The sequence below is a fragment of the Grammomys surdaster genome, unplaced genomic scaffold (assembly GCF_004785775.1).
Source record: "Grammomys surdaster isolate TR1022 unplaced genomic scaffold, NIH_TR_1.0 126039, whole genome shotgun sequence".
Taxonomy (NCBI): Eukaryota; Metazoa; Chordata; class Mammalia; order Rodentia; family Muridae; genus Grammomys; species Grammomys surdaster.
The window spans coordinates 2,555,056-2,574,336 of NW_021620852.1; the positions used below are offsets into that span (position 1 = coordinate 2,555,056).

Here is a 19,281-nt window from a genome sequence, read left to right on the forward strand (position 1 = left end):
GACAAAGAAGCTGGTGCCTAGAGATAATACTTTCTTATGAAGTGATGCAGTTTTAACATGTTCTCCTTTAATTTTTCTACACTCAGGATTGAATCCAATGACCTGCCTCTGCTGACGGCCATCGCCAGCACTCACTCTCCGTACGTGGCGCAGATCCTCTTATAGCCGACTGCAGGACAGTTCTCATTGGAAAATGAGACCGGAAGGAGGAAGCTCTCAGTGACCGCAGAGGCTTGAGAACATGGAGCGGTTGCCCGCCCCTCGTTGTTCGTGTGGCTGCTGCCTAGTGGCTGTTACACTGGGAGGCTTGCGTTTACTCCACGCAGTGGCAATTTGTGATTGTTCAAGATCACTTTGAGCCACTGTCTCCTCCCAGGAATCAAAAGAAAGTTACCTTTCTGGTGGGAGGGAAACGTAAGCACCATGGTCAAAGTAGGCAGACGCCCCTGTGCTGTTGGGTAGAATGCTGAGGGCTGACTGGAGTAGGGGGTAACCAATGTCTAGAACATTCCAGTAAGAAGATATTCCTATTTAAGCATGAGAGAACATAAAGGGTTGTTCTAAGAACAGGCTGTGGCTCCTAGGTCAGGGCTCTTCTAGGAACATTGACCTGAAGAAAGCGGCATTTTGCCAGTGTCAGCCCGGAGCTGCAGCAGCGACTGTTGGACACAGGATGTGGATCGTCTGTTGAGAGGAGAGAGAGAGAGCTCTGGAGACCCACGGTTGTCACTTCTCAGAGCTTCCTGTGGTTCCAGTCCAGCCACAGGCAGGTCTAAGAGGGATTGCTGGTGTAATAAGCCCAGGATGCAATGTAGCACCCTGTTCTGTCAGGTGTTTTGGAGTACATAGTCTGACACTGGGTATTCAGCTCTGGCTTTAGTGTCTTTAGCCTTCTCCAGAAAGACTTTTTACCAAAGTTGTTTCCATGAGCTCAGGAGGTTTGTGGGTGAGCTCGGCCAGCCCAAGCCTCTTTCCTCCTAGCAGTCCGCGCTGGTGCTGTTCATGTGGTAAGGTGCAGCTGCCAGCTAGGGAGGGAACCTGCAGCAGCTCTGACAAGGACAGCAGGCGCCCGAACATTGAGAAGCAGTCCGTGTGCGATCTCAGTTTTTACACTGTCAGTCCTGCACTTTTTAATCCCTTTCATATTTCTTTAAAAAAAAAAATCTTTCCAGAAATTAACTTGATCATTTGTAAAACTTACCAAAGTGAAGAACTGTAAAAGCCCAATTGGTCATTAAACCTAAAGAACCTTAGTTTACTGACCATAAAACAGTCCATGTTGAAATACTTTAAAAACAAAAATTCTGGTGTTTAAAAAGACAGGAGCCAGTCAAGTAAAGTCAAACACTGTCAGCTCCTCGGTCTTCCCACGAGTTTCTGGTGCCTGAGAATGTGGGATAGCTTCTAGGGGCTCTTCTAGTTTATATCTGATCAAATCCTAATCCATGCGACATGTTTGTCTCTCTTCATTACAAATACAAGTTAGCTGAGACCATGTGCTCCCTATGCTACTGAGGACAAATGCCGACATTATCTCTTAGAAGTGGGCCAGAGTGTGGACTCTCATGACCCCCTCCCTCCTTTTCCTTCTCTCCCTCTCCCTCTCCCTCCTCTTCCTCCTTCCCCTTTCCCTCTTGCCCTAAGCATCTCTCATTTTTCTGTGATATGTGAAAATAGATGTTGCTTCAAGGCACTTAAGATCTTTAATTTGCATTTTTCGTATTTCACAAAGTTGAAGTGTCCCATTCTTTTAAATATCTTCCATTTTCTATTACCGGACATTTGTTTGCTCTTTTCAGTTTCCTGGCTCTGTGATATCCTAGTTTGCCAGGGAACCCCACATGCGGCTCGGCTTTCCAGGCACTTGTTTTTCCTTGGTGTGGATGAGCTGTCAAAGCAGACCTCAGCCACCATTGCCAGCCTAGAGCTCTCCCTTCTTTCTCCTGGCTTCTCTCGTTTACACGTGGACTCAGCATCTTTCACCAGCTTCTGAGGTTTTGGAGAAAATAACTCAATATAGAATCAGTTTCTTGTGTAGATAGAGTAACATGTTGACAGCCAGACTCGGGGAATTGAGCTGTCATCAGGTTAATTCTCAGTTTCATGAAGAAAAACTTAGCCCAGCACTTCATAGCCAGAAAAAAGTTAAGCCTGCCTCTCAATCCAATGCTCCAAATTTCAGAGGAAAAGTGGGAAACCCTGGGCTCACATGGGTTATCTCAGTACCCCACTGTCTCTTGCTATTGCAGAGAAAGATGTGCTGCTCTTCTCCTGGCTCCCAAGGTGTGGGGTGTTCACGTTTCCTTTGTCTTAAATTCAGCCTCTTCTCAGAAAACAAAGCATCTCATGGACTTTTGTTGAGATACACCCACATCCTGTACCAAGGATGACGTCATTCTGTCATAGCCGAAGAGTCCAAAACTATCCTACCTTCTAGGCATAACTCAAGGGACAAAACATTTTCTAAAATGTTTAAAGAAATCTACCTCAGTTGACAGGATTCCACCTACCCTTAGGGTTTCTTCGGCTCTTCAGTCTTACCTGTTATGTGTCACTGGGCAGCACTCTGCTTGTTTGACTAAGCAGGGCTCATGAGGCACAGCAGAGCAGAAGCGTGTCAGTGTCCTGTGATGACCTCTTTCTAGCATGTTGTAGTTTTATATTTGTTAAGTTGATAAGTGATATGAATGTATAGGCAATTGTGTATGTTTTCAAAAAGGACAATGAAAATTTAATATGTAGCTTCCATACTTGTGCATAATTCCAAAGTATCTTATTTTATCAGTGTTAAATAGCTTTTGTACAGCTTCAGCCCATTTTCCAGACGCGTGCTGTTTTATACGGGAAGTAACTCATCTTCTCACACCTCATGGAGCTGGTTTACACATCGCAACTTTTTAAATTACTGTGGTTTTCAGAACTAACTTTTTTGGAAGGAAGAAATTCCCCGCTTGCTAAATGATGCTAAACTGTTGTCTGGGCTCTTAAATATCAGGTCTTTGGATTTTATAAACTAGTCTGTAGCTTTTTAGGTTCTCTGTTAGTTGGATGTACATAAAGAATATAAAACAACTCTCAAATGCTTTTAAATGTCTGGAGTTTTCCATTGATGCACACTCGGGGATTATGTTCACGCAGACTTTCATCATTAAATTGAAAAGGTCCACAGCTTCTCTCAGTTAATGTGGACCCTTTGTTTTTATTGTGCTTGGTAGAGAAGAACACACTTCTTGCCTAAATCAAGCAGCCCCCTTCAAATGTTAATTTTTTAAAATGTTAAAATTTGGTGAGCATCTGGAACATGTATTTGCATTATGTTTAAATTTCAGTGTTTTAAAAAGGAGACCATTCTGGGGTGTGTTATTATTGATCTTTCATTAAGAGAATGGATAGGACTGTTTTTTAAGTCAGTTGAGTGGATCCAACTGTCAGTGTGTGGAAACTTTTTCCTAAAATAACATTCATGCATTATTTCGATCCATTTTTCTGTGACATTTGGTGCAATAAACTTTTTGAATTTATCTTGCTTATTTTCCTGGTGCTGCATGATTTGTTTGTTGCGTTTAATCAAATACAGAATCTTTCAGTGACTTATGGTGAATCAGGGTCATTATATGTCAGTACTCTGGAAGTGCAGGGAGGTTTTGATTAGCATTGCTGAGTGAGACCACTGCCCCAGCACACTGTTGAGCTTTGGGTCAGGAATGTCAGGAGACACATCCTGGAGCCCCAGGGAATACCCCCAGAGCCAGTCTGTGTGACCTTTAATTGCCCTACCTGACATTCACTGATGTAATAAATCTGTTTTTAATGATCTAAGCTGAGCATTTGTAGTTTCTACCTGACATTAGCATATGGTGAATTTTCCAGGAATGTAACTGTTGTCAATCCTGGGGTTATGGATTTACTTTGTAAGGATTTTAACAAGTGGCCACTTGATCTTTACTGCAAACTGATGGACTTTTGGAAACTTCAGCAGCAGCTGTGGCTCTTGTAAGATGAGGACACCAGTACGGTGCATACCTGTCAGTGAGCAGCGGTACCCCTTGCCTGCATGGAGCACTGTGCATACACATAGGCATCTCTCCACCTCTTCATATGTAAGCTCTTCCAAAGTGTATGTGTTTACATAGCATATCCAGGGGTCAGGGCAATGGCTCAACAGGTATGGGTACTTGCTGCCAAACTTTATGACCTAAGTTAGAGCCCCAGAACCCACAAGGTTGCGGAAGGAGAGAACAACTCCCAGGACCAACAAGCCACTTCCTCACATGCTGACGGAGAGATTTTTGCCACAGCTCGACAGCTCCATGGCACATCTTCAGTAGGACAGTAGCCAGGTACTTGGGTGCCACTTATATCCACCGGGTACCAGCATGGTTGTCACCTTCAGCTGGCTTTGTGGCAAGGACAAGAACCTTTTTGTCAATCTGGGATTCAGTACCTGAGCACTTGCCCTCACACAAGGCCTTTCTGGAACGGATTAGGCCAGGGTCTGGACCTCCTTGGGCCTTCCCCTCTGTGGCTGTGCCTGGGGCACCAGCCCTCTTGGCTGCAGTGTCTGGTGTCCCCCTTCTCAGCTTTCTCAGCCTCAGTCTACCTTTCAAGCTGGAAAAGAGAGCAAAGTGCCCAGCTTCTGTCTATCTGGAAGCCATTTTAAGTCATGCCATCCTAAGGCCTTGAGTACACACAGCAGACTCTGTGTTCCCGTCTGATTTCCTACTACATAGACCCTTGTGTCACATCATTTAATCTTCACAGCTGGCTGAAATAGGTGCTGTGATGATGACGTTTGTCAAGTTGCCTAGGCCATACTACTCAGATACCAATATAGGTCATGCTGTGAGGGTATTTTTTTTTTTAGATTATAGTTAAATCAGTAGATTGACTAAAGCAGATTCTTTGAATCAAAGGAGCCAGTCTGAAAAGATGGCTTGGTGGTTAAGAGCATTGACTGTTCTTCCAGAGGTCCTGAGTTCAATTCCCAGCAACCACATGGTAGCTCACAAACCATCTATAATGGGATCTGATGCCCTCTTCTTATGTGCATGAAGACAGCTACAGTGTACTCATAAAATAAATAAATCTTTTTAAAAAAAAAAAAATCAGACTGCCCCCACTCCCAACTGCATCCCCATCCAAGCTACGGCATCCATCTTTTTCTGGCCCAGCCTGCCAGCCAGTCCTATAAGCGATGAATTTTCTAGCTCCTACAGTCACATGAGCCAGATACTTATCATGAACACTCCTGTGTCTCCTCCAAATGTGCACAAAGGTCCCCTGAGATACAGGTACTGAAGAGATTAATCCAGTGGTGCTTATAAGTAAAATGGACTTGGGTCGGAGCCAGATAGTATAATGCCAGCTTATATGAAATGTCTCTTCTGTCTACCTCTTTTCTCCTCTCCCAACTGTCTAGTCCCTGCTGGGATCGAACTAGCTGTGCAGACCAGGCTAGCATTGAACTTGTGACTATCCTCCTCCCTCCCACCTCCCAAGTGCTTGGATTACAAACATGAATCACTGTGATGGTTTGTATATGCTAGGCCCAGGGAGTTGCACTATTGGGAGATGTAGCCTTGTTAGAGTACGTGTGTCACTGTGGGTGTGGGCTTAAGACCCTCACCCTAGCTGCCTGGAAGTCAGTCTTCCACTAACAGCCTTCAGATGAAGATGTAGAACTCTCTGCTCTGCCTGCATTGTACCTGCCTGGACGATGCCGTGATCCCACCTTGATGATAATGGACTGAACCTCTGAACCTGTAAGCCAATCCCAGTTAAATGTTGTCATTTATAAGACTTGCCTCGGTCATGGTGTCTGTTCACAGCAGTGAAACCCTAACTAAGACAATCACTAAGCCTGGCTGTTGTCTTTCACATAATAAATAGCACAATTAACCCCATCCTGTAGACTTCTCCTCTGTTCTTCTACCAGGCTCCTCCAAACTTCTCTCGCTGAGCTCTGAGGGTGCAGCCTATACCCCCTCATTCCTATAACAGCATTTTCCCATACCCAGAGTGTGCTGGTCCAATTCTGTCTGCTTATCATTTTTCTTCCTCTCTTTCTCAGTTTAACCCTTCCCTATTTTTAGTTGAGTTACCGTAATGCTCTGCAAACTCACCTCCATTTCATACCAAAGAATTCTAACCAAATTCTCCTCTGTGTTGATTTCCATGCCTTGCTAAAATGATTTGATCCTGTCACTCTACTCTTTAAACAGCAGCCCGATAACCCCCAAGGGCTTTAGCATCACAGACTGAAATGAAGTGAGTTGGCTCATCAGCATCAGCATCAGCACCAGGTAGTCTGTATGTCTACAACACACCCCCGTTCATCAAGCATGGTAGGCACCACTGAGCTTTATCTCCACCCTCATTTTTTTTTATTATGAAATAAGGTCTTTATTGGCCTTGAACTTGTTATCCAGGCAAGCTCCTGCCTCAAACTCCTGAGTAGCTGAGATGACCAAACCTCTACCACCAGTTTATTTCTTAATTTTTAAGAAATGGGATCTCACCGTGCAGCCAAACCTGGCCTCAGTTTCCTAGGCTCACGTGAATCTCCCCGCTCAGCCTCCTGAGTAGTTGAGGCCATGGCATGCTTCACTGCGCCCTGCTTCTTTTCACTCTAATGCACAGCCGTATTGAAGTCCTTGCACTCTCCTGAAGACTAGTGTTGCCTTTGCCCTCCCAGCCTCCTCTGGCTCCTCGTCCAACCAATCCCTCTTCTGATCTGTTCCAAAATTGAATTCATGGTCAAGTCCTCTGGCACCCTGGGATTCAAGTTCCTCAGATCATGTGTTGCCTGGGAACTGGACAGAAATGCAGAACAGCAGACACACTACAGACCTACTGAGCCATAATCTGCATCTGAATTTGGTCACCCGGGGCTCGTGTGCACATTAACATCTGAGACTATTCCTGTGCTTCAAAGGCAGTGACAGAAAAAATGCATGAAGTAAAAGAAATATTAAAAAAAAAAAGAATACATCAGCCCCTGAGGTTACATTAGTACACTGGAATTTAGAGGGTCTCAAGAATACTGGCAAACCAAGAATGAAGTGGAAATGAATGGTGTTCTATGCCATAGGCTTTACAACATGTAGGTCACTACTACTTACTGAGAAGAAAAAGATCAAGATGGAAGGATAACAAATGCAAGAAAAGATAGAACTTGAGAGACGTTTGTAATGTTTAAAAAGAAAGGAATTTAATGGGGGAAAACACTTTTGCCCAATTGAATTCCAAAGCATTTGTTAGTGCATTCTAAGTAAATGTGTACAAGAATGTGTCATACTGTTAAATACCTGAACCTGTACCTTTTTCTTTTCTTTTTTTTTTTTAACAAATAATATAATTAAGCTCTCAAGTTTGTAAGTAGAGAACTACATCCAATAGCACAAATAATCAAACATTCCGACCTTCTCCAGATGAGAAGCTGTGTAATACTGGGACAAGGACAGGTCTTTACTTCTTGATGACTCTTGGTACAATTATAGTTCTTTCAGCATGAGAATGGGAGCTATGCCAGCATGGTGGCACCTGCTTTAATCCTATCACTCTAGAGTCGAAGATAGGAGAGTCAGGAGTTCAAGGTCATCTTCAACTGTGTAGTGAGTTTGAGGTCAGCTTGGGCTATATGACACCTTGTCTCAAAAGAAAGAGTGGGAGACATGGCGGTCTCTCAGCCTCTCTCTAACAGTAATGACTGCCAGCATTCACTGTTGCCAGAGTGGGCGGCGGTGTGAGGGTGCTTCTCACATGTTGTATTCATTATTGGCTTTTGAATATGTAAGAATGGTTGCTTGGAGTTAGTTCCACAAAGAGGAGTTACACAAAAAGGAGCTGAGAGTTTTCTCAAATGCCCACAACTCTGAGACCCTCCAAGCAACCAGATGCAGGTAATGAGTTTCTACACTCTGAAATTTGAAGAGAAAGCCTGCCTGATGAAAAGTTTACTTTGAATGACATATATTTTTAGAAAGGACATGGCTGTGTGTGCTCACTGAGGATGCGCTGCTCCCACACCTGGTGCTACACCATGTGTCAGAGTTTCCTGTGCATAGCACACAATCTGAGTCAGCCTGCATGGAGACAGCAGATGAGCCCACCTGGAGAAAACATGCCAAGAAGCTTCCCTACAGCCTTCAAAGACACAGATGAAGACTGAGACACAAACGGGGAGAAACTAAACAGATAACTAAATATGATGCATGGCTCTACCATGAGTCAGTAAAATTTGATCATGAATTGTAGACCTAAATCTTAAAACTGTACCCATGGTTGTATGAGAGAACATCTTTGTTCTTAGGGAGTACATCCTAAAGTGTCAGGAAATAAATGGATATTGTGTCTGCACTTGCCTTCAGATGTCACCCAGGGGGTGGTATATACATATATACATATATTTAGAGTAAGGAAGAAAATATATCAAAGCAAGAAAACTTAATTGATGAGTCTGGAAGAAGAGTATATAAGGCTGTTCTTGCAAAATTTCCACTGTAAATTTTAAACCATTTAAAAGTTAAAAAAAACCTTCTTAGCAAAAACTTTAATGCAAAACATAAAGGCTTAATTTAGATTTAGTGGATGATAGGTGGTGTTTGGAACTAATGTGTGGTTATACTCAAAATGCATTCAATAATGTAACGAGTCCAGCTTATGTCAATCAATGTGGATCATTACCTCAAAATCATTGCCTTCCCAAAAGTCAGCCCACAGGTGGAGGCTAGCACCTGAACTACTCCCATTTTCAACACAAAGTGTCTCTGGGCCCAGGAGGACAAATTCAGCTCCCTCATGGAATGCTTCTACCAGGTGATAGTAACGGCTGCTGAGCAAGATGGCGAAGCATGGTAAGTTCTCGGCCAGATCGCCATCTTGGAAGCATGGTAAGATCCGTGCGAATGAGTTCTGAAGACTCTTCTTCAGGGAAACAGGATGATTCTCTGAGTACAGAACAGGAGTCCAAATGGGTGTGAGCTATTCTAGTTTCCTTTCTGTCAGATTCTGTTAAATGCTGGATCGTGACAAAGTGCATTGTGCTGTGGGATTGTTCAGAAGGTCCAGAGAGGAGATTGGATTTTTTACACAGATTTCCGAAGAAGACTGTATGATTACACGTCCTTTACTTGATTCTCATGTTCCCTCTCCAAAAATTCAGGAAAGTACCTGATGTTCCCATCTTATTTATTCTTAAAAGCCCATGTAAGGTACTGACACAGCTTGCTAGGATCCTGTAGGCACTAAGCAGGGGTGCGGGGCGGGAGTCAGGAGAGTGAGCTGGTGTATTCTTAATGTTCTGAGCGTGTGCAGGGTTTGCAGGGGAGTTACAGGTTTGCCTTCATTGTACAGACTGTTTTCTCAGCTTGTGGAAATTAGGGCCTGTCCGTTCTCTGCAGGTCAAACCATGTCATGGATAAACATTTGTAGGGTCAGGACCACACACCCTCCTGTTTTCTTACGCTATAAAATGAGACTCATACCCAGCTCCCCAACACAGTGGACACTGGCAGGGGAAAGCTAATCTGGATCACAATCTGGTTGATATGTTAAAGGGAATTATGACACTATTAGAATCAAATTACACTCTCCAGTCTCAGCAGGGCTTTTCTAGGGATAATTCAGGAACATGGCAGCTTACCTTCTCTTCCTTGTTTGGCAGCTTAGGCAGCCTGGAGGGTGCGGTGCTCCTTAGTAACTTACTCTGTTTAACGAGAATAGCCCGTTTAGAGTTTCTCTGTTCGATGTCTTCATAATCACTCATATTCCAGGCGAGAAAACCGCGACTGTATCCTCGTTGCTTGTTCAGGACAAAAGGCTTCGGCTGCCTGCAGTAGGAACAAATAGAAAATGAAAGAAAATAGAAAAATAGAACAATCGAAAGCAAATAGAAAAGGTATAGAAACAGCTCCCAGTCTTCAGTGGGTGAGATTGGTTCGTTCCTCACTGTTTGAGAAAATTTCTGGCCTGTACAGAGCCAAGGGCATCTGAAAACCTGGCCTGCTTAACCTTCACTGAGGAGGTTCTAGTTATTTCCCATACTCAGCATCCCCAGAGGCTCAGCTGCTGTACATTCCTGCCCTGTGGACACCTGATAGAAGCCATAAACACTCCCAGCTCCCCATTGCCTATGGCTCCCAGTCAGAGCCGTGTGTGGAAGAGGCTGTGGAGCAGAAGGAAGCCAGGACCTAGTGAGACTGTTGGGTGGGTAACTGCTGGTTTCAAGGTTTCATGGGAACTAGGAAAAGTTCAGTTCTGTAATTCCAAAGTCTAGCTTTAGATGCTTTAGATTTGCTTCAGAAAGAAAATCTCCCCAGCACTGGCTTTGGAGCAAGTTTACAGTATCAGCCTTGATTCCTCCTGTGGAGCAGGCTTCAGTCCAATCAGCAGACTGTTGATTATTTCATCACCGTCATACTTCTATGCCAGAGGCACCTCTTGCCTGGCAGGCTGGTAGTGTAGCTTGTAGGTTCCACAGCTGGATAAGATTACTGATGGCTCTTTCCCCACCCCCACCGCCCAACATCGTACTAATCACCTTCCTTCCAGACTTGAAACCTAGCCAGCAGGGAGGAAGCACTGGCTTAGTTACAGCTTGATTTCTCTGTGTCCTGCATCCAAACTACATAGACTCGTCAGAAATAGCATCTTATCATTGATTTCTGGTGGACAACCAAGAGCATTAGCCTTTGGCCTGTGCAATTCAGGTTACTTCTGGGACTCCCCCAGCCCTGATGAACCATACAGAAGGAGGTGGTCCCGTACCTTTCCATAGACTTGGTCTCCATAGTTTCTGCTGAGAAGTCAGTTTTATGTCACCTTCTTTTAGCTGCTTTCCATAGTCTATCTTTGTCATTGTCATTGAGGTTTGACCTGGTGTGTATAGCTGTGATTCTATTTATCTGGGTTCTATTGAGCTTCCTGAATATTCATCCTACTGTTATGGTAGTGGTGATAACATTGTCCAGAGATGACTCCTGTTGTATTAAAAGTGCCATATGTGTCCCCAGAAGTTCCTGTTCAGTTAGTTCAATGGTCAGCCAATGATGGCCAGAGACTTTCTGAAATGTTTTGAATCGTTGAGGATTCTGGTCTTTTTACATACTGAGGTCTATGTCCATGTCCTGAAAGGCAGATTACTATGAAAGTTAGCCTTAGTTTACCCTTTGCACAGTGCTTCAGGATCAGCCCAAGTAAGAGCCTGAATGATCTCAGGCCTTCTAGATGTATACACTGTCATCCTAGGCATCCTGCCTTCTAGATTCCTAGAGCTGTATTGACCCTTCTCATACATTCTCTGTGCATACTCTCATTTTCTGCTCTGTTCCTTTAGGATTTTTAGGCAGTTGCTGTTTGCCCCAACTCATTACCCTTACTGATAGCTGCGATACTGGATAACTGCTGCTAATTTATTTTTGACAAATGCCCATGAGACAGAGCTGTTTATACACAAAATGAGCTGAAATAATTGAAAATTCCGGAAAAGGAGCTTTTCCTGGGTTTTCAAAAACTGGTTAACTATGATATATCTGTGTGTGTGGTTTCCAGAAGGACTTCAAACCTATGTCCTACCTCCAGGAATTGGCAGACAGCTGTTTCTCATGGATATTGTCTTTTAAGGCAGTTGATTCTAAAGCCTTCCTTGGAATTATGAAGAAAAGGGGCAGACGGCTCAGCTTCACACGCCCTGAGGAGCATAGGCACCACCATTTTCCTTAAGTGCACCAAGAATGGTTGTTCATTTTTGTTGTTGTTTTTTAAAAAGGTAATTTTTATGAGTTGATTTTGTTTCATTGGTTGGGTGGTTGGTTTTGTTGTTGTTGTTATTTCGGTTTGGTTTTTGTTTTGTTTTTTGGTTCTTGCCAGAGTTATTTTTTTTATTTGTTTTGCACAAGAATATTTTTAAAGGTTCTTCCTCCACCATTTCTGAGGTGTCACCCAAGTTGAATCACTATAAGTGAAATGGAGTCTCATTTAAAGGAGATTAGCTGTCTCTACTCTAACCCTCCTCCACATGATGTACCTGGTCCTGAGTTCCCACTAATGCACCCTGGTGGCTCTTAGCATCACCTTCCTGTGTGCTGGACTGATTGCTCTCCACATGTTCTACTCTGATATCCTGGCAGCTCTCTGGTGCTGGGCCTCATCCTCCTCAGGGAGTCCTTGCAATTTGTGTTTCCAAATCTCTTCTCTCTAGCAGTCTAACTTCTCAGGCTATTTCGTTCTTATTTCTTTTTTTTAGTACATTTATCTCTTTGAGTTCACATGTGTGCCATGGTACATGTGTGTAAACCAAAGAACAACTTGCAAGAGTCACTTCCCTTCTGCTATGTCGGTCCCAGAGATCAACCTCAGGTCATCAGAGTTGGCAGCAAATATCTTACCTGATGCACCATCTCTTCAACCTAATTTACATTCTTTTGAATTTTTTATTCCATCTGTCCTGTTACCAATGGCACTACCTTGAAGTTTACCTAGTTCTCATTCTTTTTAAGATTTATTTTAGATTAAAATTTTTGCATATGAGTATTTTACCTTTACATGTGTGCAATGCCTGTAGAAGCCAGAAGAGGGCATCATACCCTCTGAAACTGGAGTTAGAGATGGTTGTGAGCCATCCTGTGGGTATGGGTACCAAACCCAGGTCCTCTGCAAGAAGCACCAAGTGCTCTTAACTGCTGAGTGATCTTCCCTGCATGTGTGTGTGTGTGTGTGTGTGTGTGTGTGTGTGTGTGTGTGTATCTGTATGTATCTGTGTGTGTAGGGGGGATTGACCAAGAGATTCAGCCCTATTATACAAGTTCTCCACAACTAAGCCCAACCCCAGTCCACTTATGTTTCTGTGTCTTTAGTATCTTCAGTGGGTTCTGACATAGAACACATTTACAGTCTATTTTGCTTACATCAATAAAAATTTTTTAAAAGTGTATTTTTTTTCTATTCTCCAGTTTGAGAGCCAGTGATTCTGCACATAGTGAAGGGATCGGTGGACAGTGGAAATGAACTTAGATTGACCTCTTCTTTTACTATTTAATTTTTTTATTACACAATGATATTTAATATTTCTGCTACAACTGCCGATTCAGAGATGACCAACTTTTCCCAAGCAGCCTGAACGTAAAGAAATGGACTGAGGAGAGAAAATAGGCTTCGGCACTCAGGAAAGACTGCTTACATAAGTGTCTAAAACTGACAGGAAGAGCTTGGCTTTCATGTGGACACTTGGGTCAGAGAAAACACTCCAGGCTGAAGAAGGGCCTCCAGGATGAGCTGCACTCATTCTAGGTGTCTAGCCTTCTGTGAGGAGCTGTGACCACTGTGGAGTCCGTGGCTACTTTGGTTCATGACCAAACAATTCAGTGACCTCTTTGTCACTGGCTTGAATGTTTTCATAAGATGATTAAAATAACTAGTTATTCTGGAGCACCAAGTGCCCAGCGCCCACGGTCCCTGAAGCAACCCCTTTCTCTTCTGTCTGCAGCACTGACCCACATCTTGTGAGCTCTGTCTGGTGAACTAAAAATACTTCTAATAAATGGTTAAGTGGCTGTCTTTTGGATTCTGAGGTTAAATTTTAAAAGTGACTGTGTTGAGCTCCAGTGAGTCAGCCTCCCACCTAATCTGTAGCACAGTGAGTTACTCACTTGAGTTTCAGTAGAGGAACTTACTTTGGGGCTTTGCGTTTTCCGTACCCACCATGAAGTGATGTAATTGTGTATCCGTGTATTTCTAGCTTTTGCTGAGGACCCTAATGACCTGTTCTCTCTTAAGTTCTTCCCTAAGGATCTGGCTCTTTCATTGGCTGCTTCCTCAAGGCACTGTCAATATTTGCTCTTTCTATTTGTGGAAGTGAAAACAGTCCCATTGGCAAAGGGGAAGTTTTGAGCTACACATGTGGAAGCACTTGGCAGGTCCTGTGTTGTCCAAGGGACAAGTCTTTCCCTCTCTCCTCTCCTTGGAACACTCACAGGAGACCTTTATTTCCATGGATCTTTTTACATCTTTGGTGCAGCCCACACCTACTATCAGATCGCCTAAGAGAGAACTTTAAGATGAGTTTCTTCATATTTTCCTTTTCCAACCTAGCCTTCTGCATAGGTGCATGGGGCACGGGGTTACTGATGATGAACAGCAACAGATGGGGTAATATTTCAGAGATGCTGATTGCTAAAGGTCATCCCTACCCTTATCTTGGGTGCTCTCCATCTAGCCACCAGAGGCCAGCTGGGCTTAAACACAGCCAGGCACCACCACTCAGCCCTTCTCGAGGTTTTGAAGGGTGGGACAACATGGCAAGATGTTTCAGATTGGTGCCACACATATCGTAAGAGAGTTGAGTCCAGCTGACTCCATCTTGACCCACCACCCTAGAATTATTTATGATTGTGCTGTACTACACTGCTCTCTAAACATTTCATCTTTTCCCCCTGGGGTAATGCTTATTTGATCCTGATCGACAGCCTATCATAGACGTCACTAAAAAACGAAAAGTTGCTTTAGTTTTTTGTTGTTGTTAAACCACAGATCAAAAGAACATATGTATTTGACAGTTACTGACAGAAAAACATTTAAATGCAAAGGGGTTATCCTAGGGTAACTAATGCCCAGTGGAAAGAGAAGAGGGTGTATAAGAAGAAGCTATCCTTTTTTTAAGGAGATTTTTTTCTTTTTTCTCTCTCTCTCTCTCTCTCTCTCTCTCTCTCTCTCTCTCTCTCTCTCTCTCTCTCTCTCTCTCTGACACATATATATGTGCATGTGGGTATGTTGCCCTTGGAAGCCAGAAGAGGGCGCTGAAAGTAGAGGTGCTAGCAGTTGGAGCTTCCTCACATGGTGATTAGAACTAAACTCTGGTCCTCTGCAAGAACAGTAAGTACTCTTAGCCACTGAGCCATCTCTCTAGCCCCAAGAAGCAGTTTTTAAATCTGTATGCATGTTTTGCTTAAATGTTATGTGTATGTAACACATGCATGTCATTTACCCAAGGAGCCAGAAGAGGGTGTCAGAACCCTGGAACAGGAGTTAAAGATCATTGTGAGAGAATCTGCATGGGTGCTAGGAACTGGATCCAGGTCCCCATGGGTACAGCAAATGCTCACCTGCTGAACTATATTCTAGCACTGCTCATTCCTTATCCCAAGACACTGTGCTTATTAGGTAAAATCCTCAGTGGCTTATAGAATTCTCTAGAAGGCACATGCCGTACTTGCTTTACGTTTGGGCTTCAGGATGCTGGAAAAACCAAGGATCTATCTTTGAATTTAACAACCTACTTAAAATAAAGCCAAAAAAGTAATTTTGAACCCAAAATTATGACCAAATAAGACAAGAGATGGCCCCAAAGACCCAGAAGCTATTCAGCTGTGTATTTGTAACTTGTGCAAAGGGTGACATGCACCTGTACCGTGACCCTTGGGTGATAAACTGCTTTATCAGCAAGCTGTTCTTTCAGGTTTTGTTTTGGTTTGTTGTTGCTTTTCCTACAGTGTCAGCAATGTTTTGTTGTTCCTGTCTTTAAATAATAGATGCCTTAGCCAGATTTTACAGTATAAGCATACATCCAGTATGTGTTCAGGGACTTACCAGATGTCCATGTCATGTAGACAAAGACACACACAGGGATATGAATAAGCATTTTTCTCTACCTGCTATACCTAGAAATGAGTGACATGGGCACTAAGGAATTATGTGCATGCTAAACTTTCAAGGGTAATCATTCATGATGAAGCATGGAAGATCTGTGTTTGTGTTATATGCATGTACATGTTAGTGTGTGTGCATGTGTTGTGCAGAGGGAGACCAGAGACCAGTATGGAGAGTTTAACTCAGTTGCTTTCCACCTTACTTTTTAAAGCAGGGTCTCTGAACTTTGAGATTAGCTGGCTAGTGAGCCCTGGGGATCCTCTCATATCTGACCCCACATACACACTCTGATCACTTCTACCCACTTCCCTACCCTGTGCTATGGTTAAACACATCCCCGCCACACCCAGCTTGTGTGCGAGTGCTTGGGGCTCTGCACTCAGATCAGCCCTCGTGTTTGCTCAGCAAGAAGGTTGTTTACTGAGCCATCTTCTCAACCTTGAAGATAATTTTTAACACCTGCTTGAAACTCTCATTCTTACTTAGAAGTTTCTCCATCCCACAGAAAGAAAATATCTACAGTTTTCGTACCATTAATCGTTCAAAAAACAAATTTATGAGATGGCTCATATATGACAGAAATTATAGTAAGAGGATAGGTAAGGTAGAGATTATTTAAAGGTAAACAATGTAACTCTGTATAGCATAAAAATCTATCCAGTTGAAAAGATAAAAATCAAATTGCTTCCCCAAGGAAGGCATTTGAGAAAGTATGGGAGGTCCCCTGAGTTGCCAGACATTCGAATGACACTCAAACTGCTACTTTTAAGAGACAGAAAAGGGCAATGGATGTCCAGCTTTCTTTTTCTCTCTTGGAACAAAGCACCCACCCACTCAGAGACTGTTCAGCCTTGTGCATTATTACATGCACGTATGCTTCAAACCTAGTGTTGTGGCTGCTTGAGTTTGATTTATTGCTTTTATTTCCCAAGAAACATGGCCACTTTATTGTAAAGGCTTTTTAAACCTTCAACCACTAGACTGAGTTAAAGAATTGAAACACGAATCGTCTCTGTGACTTGGGTGAACACGTCTTCATTAATTTACCAGATTGGCTTCCTTCCCTGAGCTCCAGAATGTGACTAATGATGTCACCAGCACATTGCTGGTTGCCCTTCTGGACTCCAGCTGGGCTCCCCTACGCAGGCTCTGCAATCTACTCCAAGCAGTCCTCTAGCACAGAACAACAACATACTGCAAACGCTGCCGATGCCAAGAACCTGCTTGCAATGTAGAAATACACAGAGGAACCGGTTGGCTGCTTCTCATTCGGTGTTTTAAAGTGACTTATATGAAATGGCCACTGCATCAAATACTCCCATGCACATAGCCTTAGAAGCAGGTGTCCAAATACCTAATAGATCATCCGAGGTCCCCTATTAGGAATGCAGTATCACTCATGACATTGGCACATAAGCCATCCAGTGGCTTCTGCCAGCTTTAGCAGCCCAGGCTTCCTTTATTTATGCTGGTGCTTCCTGGACATCCCTCGATTCTTTGTGAGTGGTGAGAGATGAAAGGAAAGGCATGTTTGCTGTAGCTGCTTGGTGTCGGTTTGGAGCATGTTCCTCTCTCTAGATAGGAAATCTATTCTTTTATTAACTACAATGAAAGGTTGCTTTTACTCGCTTGCAAAACTAAAGCACACACAGTGGACAAATGACAGTATCCCACTACTCATCACACGGTGGACAAATGATGGTACCCCAATATTCATCACACAATAGACAAATGATGGTACCCCACTACTCATCACACAGTGGCCTGTAGGGGAGGTGCTGATTCCCTAATTGGTTCTTGATTGTGTCAATAAAGGAGCCTGGAGCCAATTGCTGGCACAGAATCTCCTGCCCTAACCTTATCAGCTAGCTCCCGCCAACCTCCTCCGGCTGCTGCCTGCTTTGGAGGCTGCAGGACCTAGCTTCCCCAAGGCCTTACATGACTACTGCTTTTTCTCTTTCCAGTGCATGGCTGCAAAAGCCCCCACTCTTATCTGCTTCTCTTTTTCCTTTTTCTGGGACCCAGAAGTCCTGTCCCTTCTATCCAGCAATTGGCTCCAGGCCTTCTTTATTGACACAATCAAGAATCAATTAGGGAATCAGCACCTCCCCTACATCTCACCTTCTCTATCCAATGAAAGATAAAAAAAAAAAATTCAAAAACCTCTTCTCCTAGATATAAATTGAACAAAACCATAACAATTAAGTAAATTACACAGTATTAGGTACACATGACATCTAGTTCATCAATTCGTGAATTAGACAAAGTACTCTACCATATTTGCTAACTGAAAGAGTTGTGATTCTATCCCTGGATTATGTTTATAATTTTAGTCTGTAACATTATTTGAAAACCATGTCATTTACTCTATAAGCTCTATGTTAGACAACTTGAGTATGATTATGAGACTAAAACTAGTCTTCAACCCATTAGAAATCTAAGAGTTGAGTTGTCTCCTAACTTTCTTTTAAATTATGCAAAGAAGTTTATTAAGACCAAAACCAGACAATGAATCAGGGAAAAACATCCAGGACAGAAATAAACATGGCACTCAGCCTTGAGTTCCAGGTCAGCTTTGGCTCCATAGTGAATTCTAGCCCAGCACTTGCTAAAAACTAAAACCCAAGCCAATTAAACAAAAGCCACCAGTTACAAACAAAATGACAACCATTTTCTGGAGTAACAAGGTTAATTACCATTACTTAGTGTGGTTCCAATTTATTACTTAAAGCAATTCACTGGTCAAATGCATCACCCGAACCAACATCAAAAAGCACTGTACTTTTAATATTATAGTTAGTGCCAAAGTTTTCCTAATACAAGGTGTCTTTTTATAACCATTGTAACTACTTTGTTTTTTTCAAGCACACTCCATACTGGTACCCAGGTTACTGGCTTTACGTACAACCTCTACTGACAGTAAAAGTTAAAAGCAACACCAGGTACCTGCATACCTTTACAATACTTACTTTACAATACTTTACAATACTTGTAAATTATGTAAACAAGTAGACATAATTTCCCCCGTCCTCCCTGATTTGATAAATATACAAGCTTTGTTACAAAAATAATGCAAAAATGTTGAAACCAATCTACTGTAACTCAGAAATCTGATCAACCCTTACCCAGTATCCAAAATCAAGATAAAAAGGCAGGCCTTAACTTACTCCTGGTTCTGACTATATCATTTCTATAATTCTCATGTTCTCAAAATACACCAATTTCCAGTTAGTGCCCCCATTAATTCATAGTCCAGCACTGACTCGAGGAGAGGCAAACCTGTCCCTTCAGTGTCAATCTCACTGAGGACATCAGCCACCTCCTGAACCAGCCTGCAGCACGCACAACTTAACTTTAGTACAGTCCTAGCTTTTCAGAACAGGTCCAGAGGGGGGAACACTACTCCCTCCTCTTCCCACCTTGCTGCGGCACTCCTTTCTTCTTGCCCCCTAACGCCGGCGGCCTGGAATGCTTCTTGCCTCCCAAGCCTCCTTCTTTTTCTCTCCCTGACTCGCCCTTTCTCTTGCCCGAAGGTCCTTCCTAGCCCCCTTTTCTCTTGCCTTTCTGGCTCATCTTCCTCCTCTTGGCAGCCTCCTCTTGGTCCTCTTCCCTCATCTGCTTGTTGGTGACTCTTGTCAC

The 19,281-nt window shown here is 43.1% G+C and overlaps 2 protein-coding genes across 5 annotated transcripts in view; one reads left to right on the plus strand and one right to left on the minus strand.

Moving 5' to 3' along the window:
• Positions 1-3,530, plus strand: part of Fnip2 (folliculin interacting protein 2) — a 117,461-nt gene extending 113,931 nt beyond the window's left edge. For all 4 annotated transcript variants that reach the window (XM_028754914.1, XM_028754916.1, XM_028754913.1 and 1 more), the window contains one exon: positions 87-3,530. In XM_028754914.1, coding sequence (XP_028610747.1) covers positions 87-165 — 79 coding nt within the window. In that variant the 3' untranslated portion in view covers positions 166-3,530. The remainder of the gene's footprint in view (positions 1-86) is intronic.
• Positions 1-19,281, minus strand: part of CUNH4orf45 (chromosome unknown C4orf45 homolog) — a 109,207-nt gene that overhangs the window by 4,575 nt on the left and 85,351 nt on the right. The window contains exon 4 of the mRNA XM_028754918.1: positions 9,644-9,830. Coding sequence (XP_028610751.1) covers positions 9,644-9,830 — 187 coding nt within the window. The remainder of the gene's footprint in view (positions 1-9,643; positions 9,831-19,281) is intronic.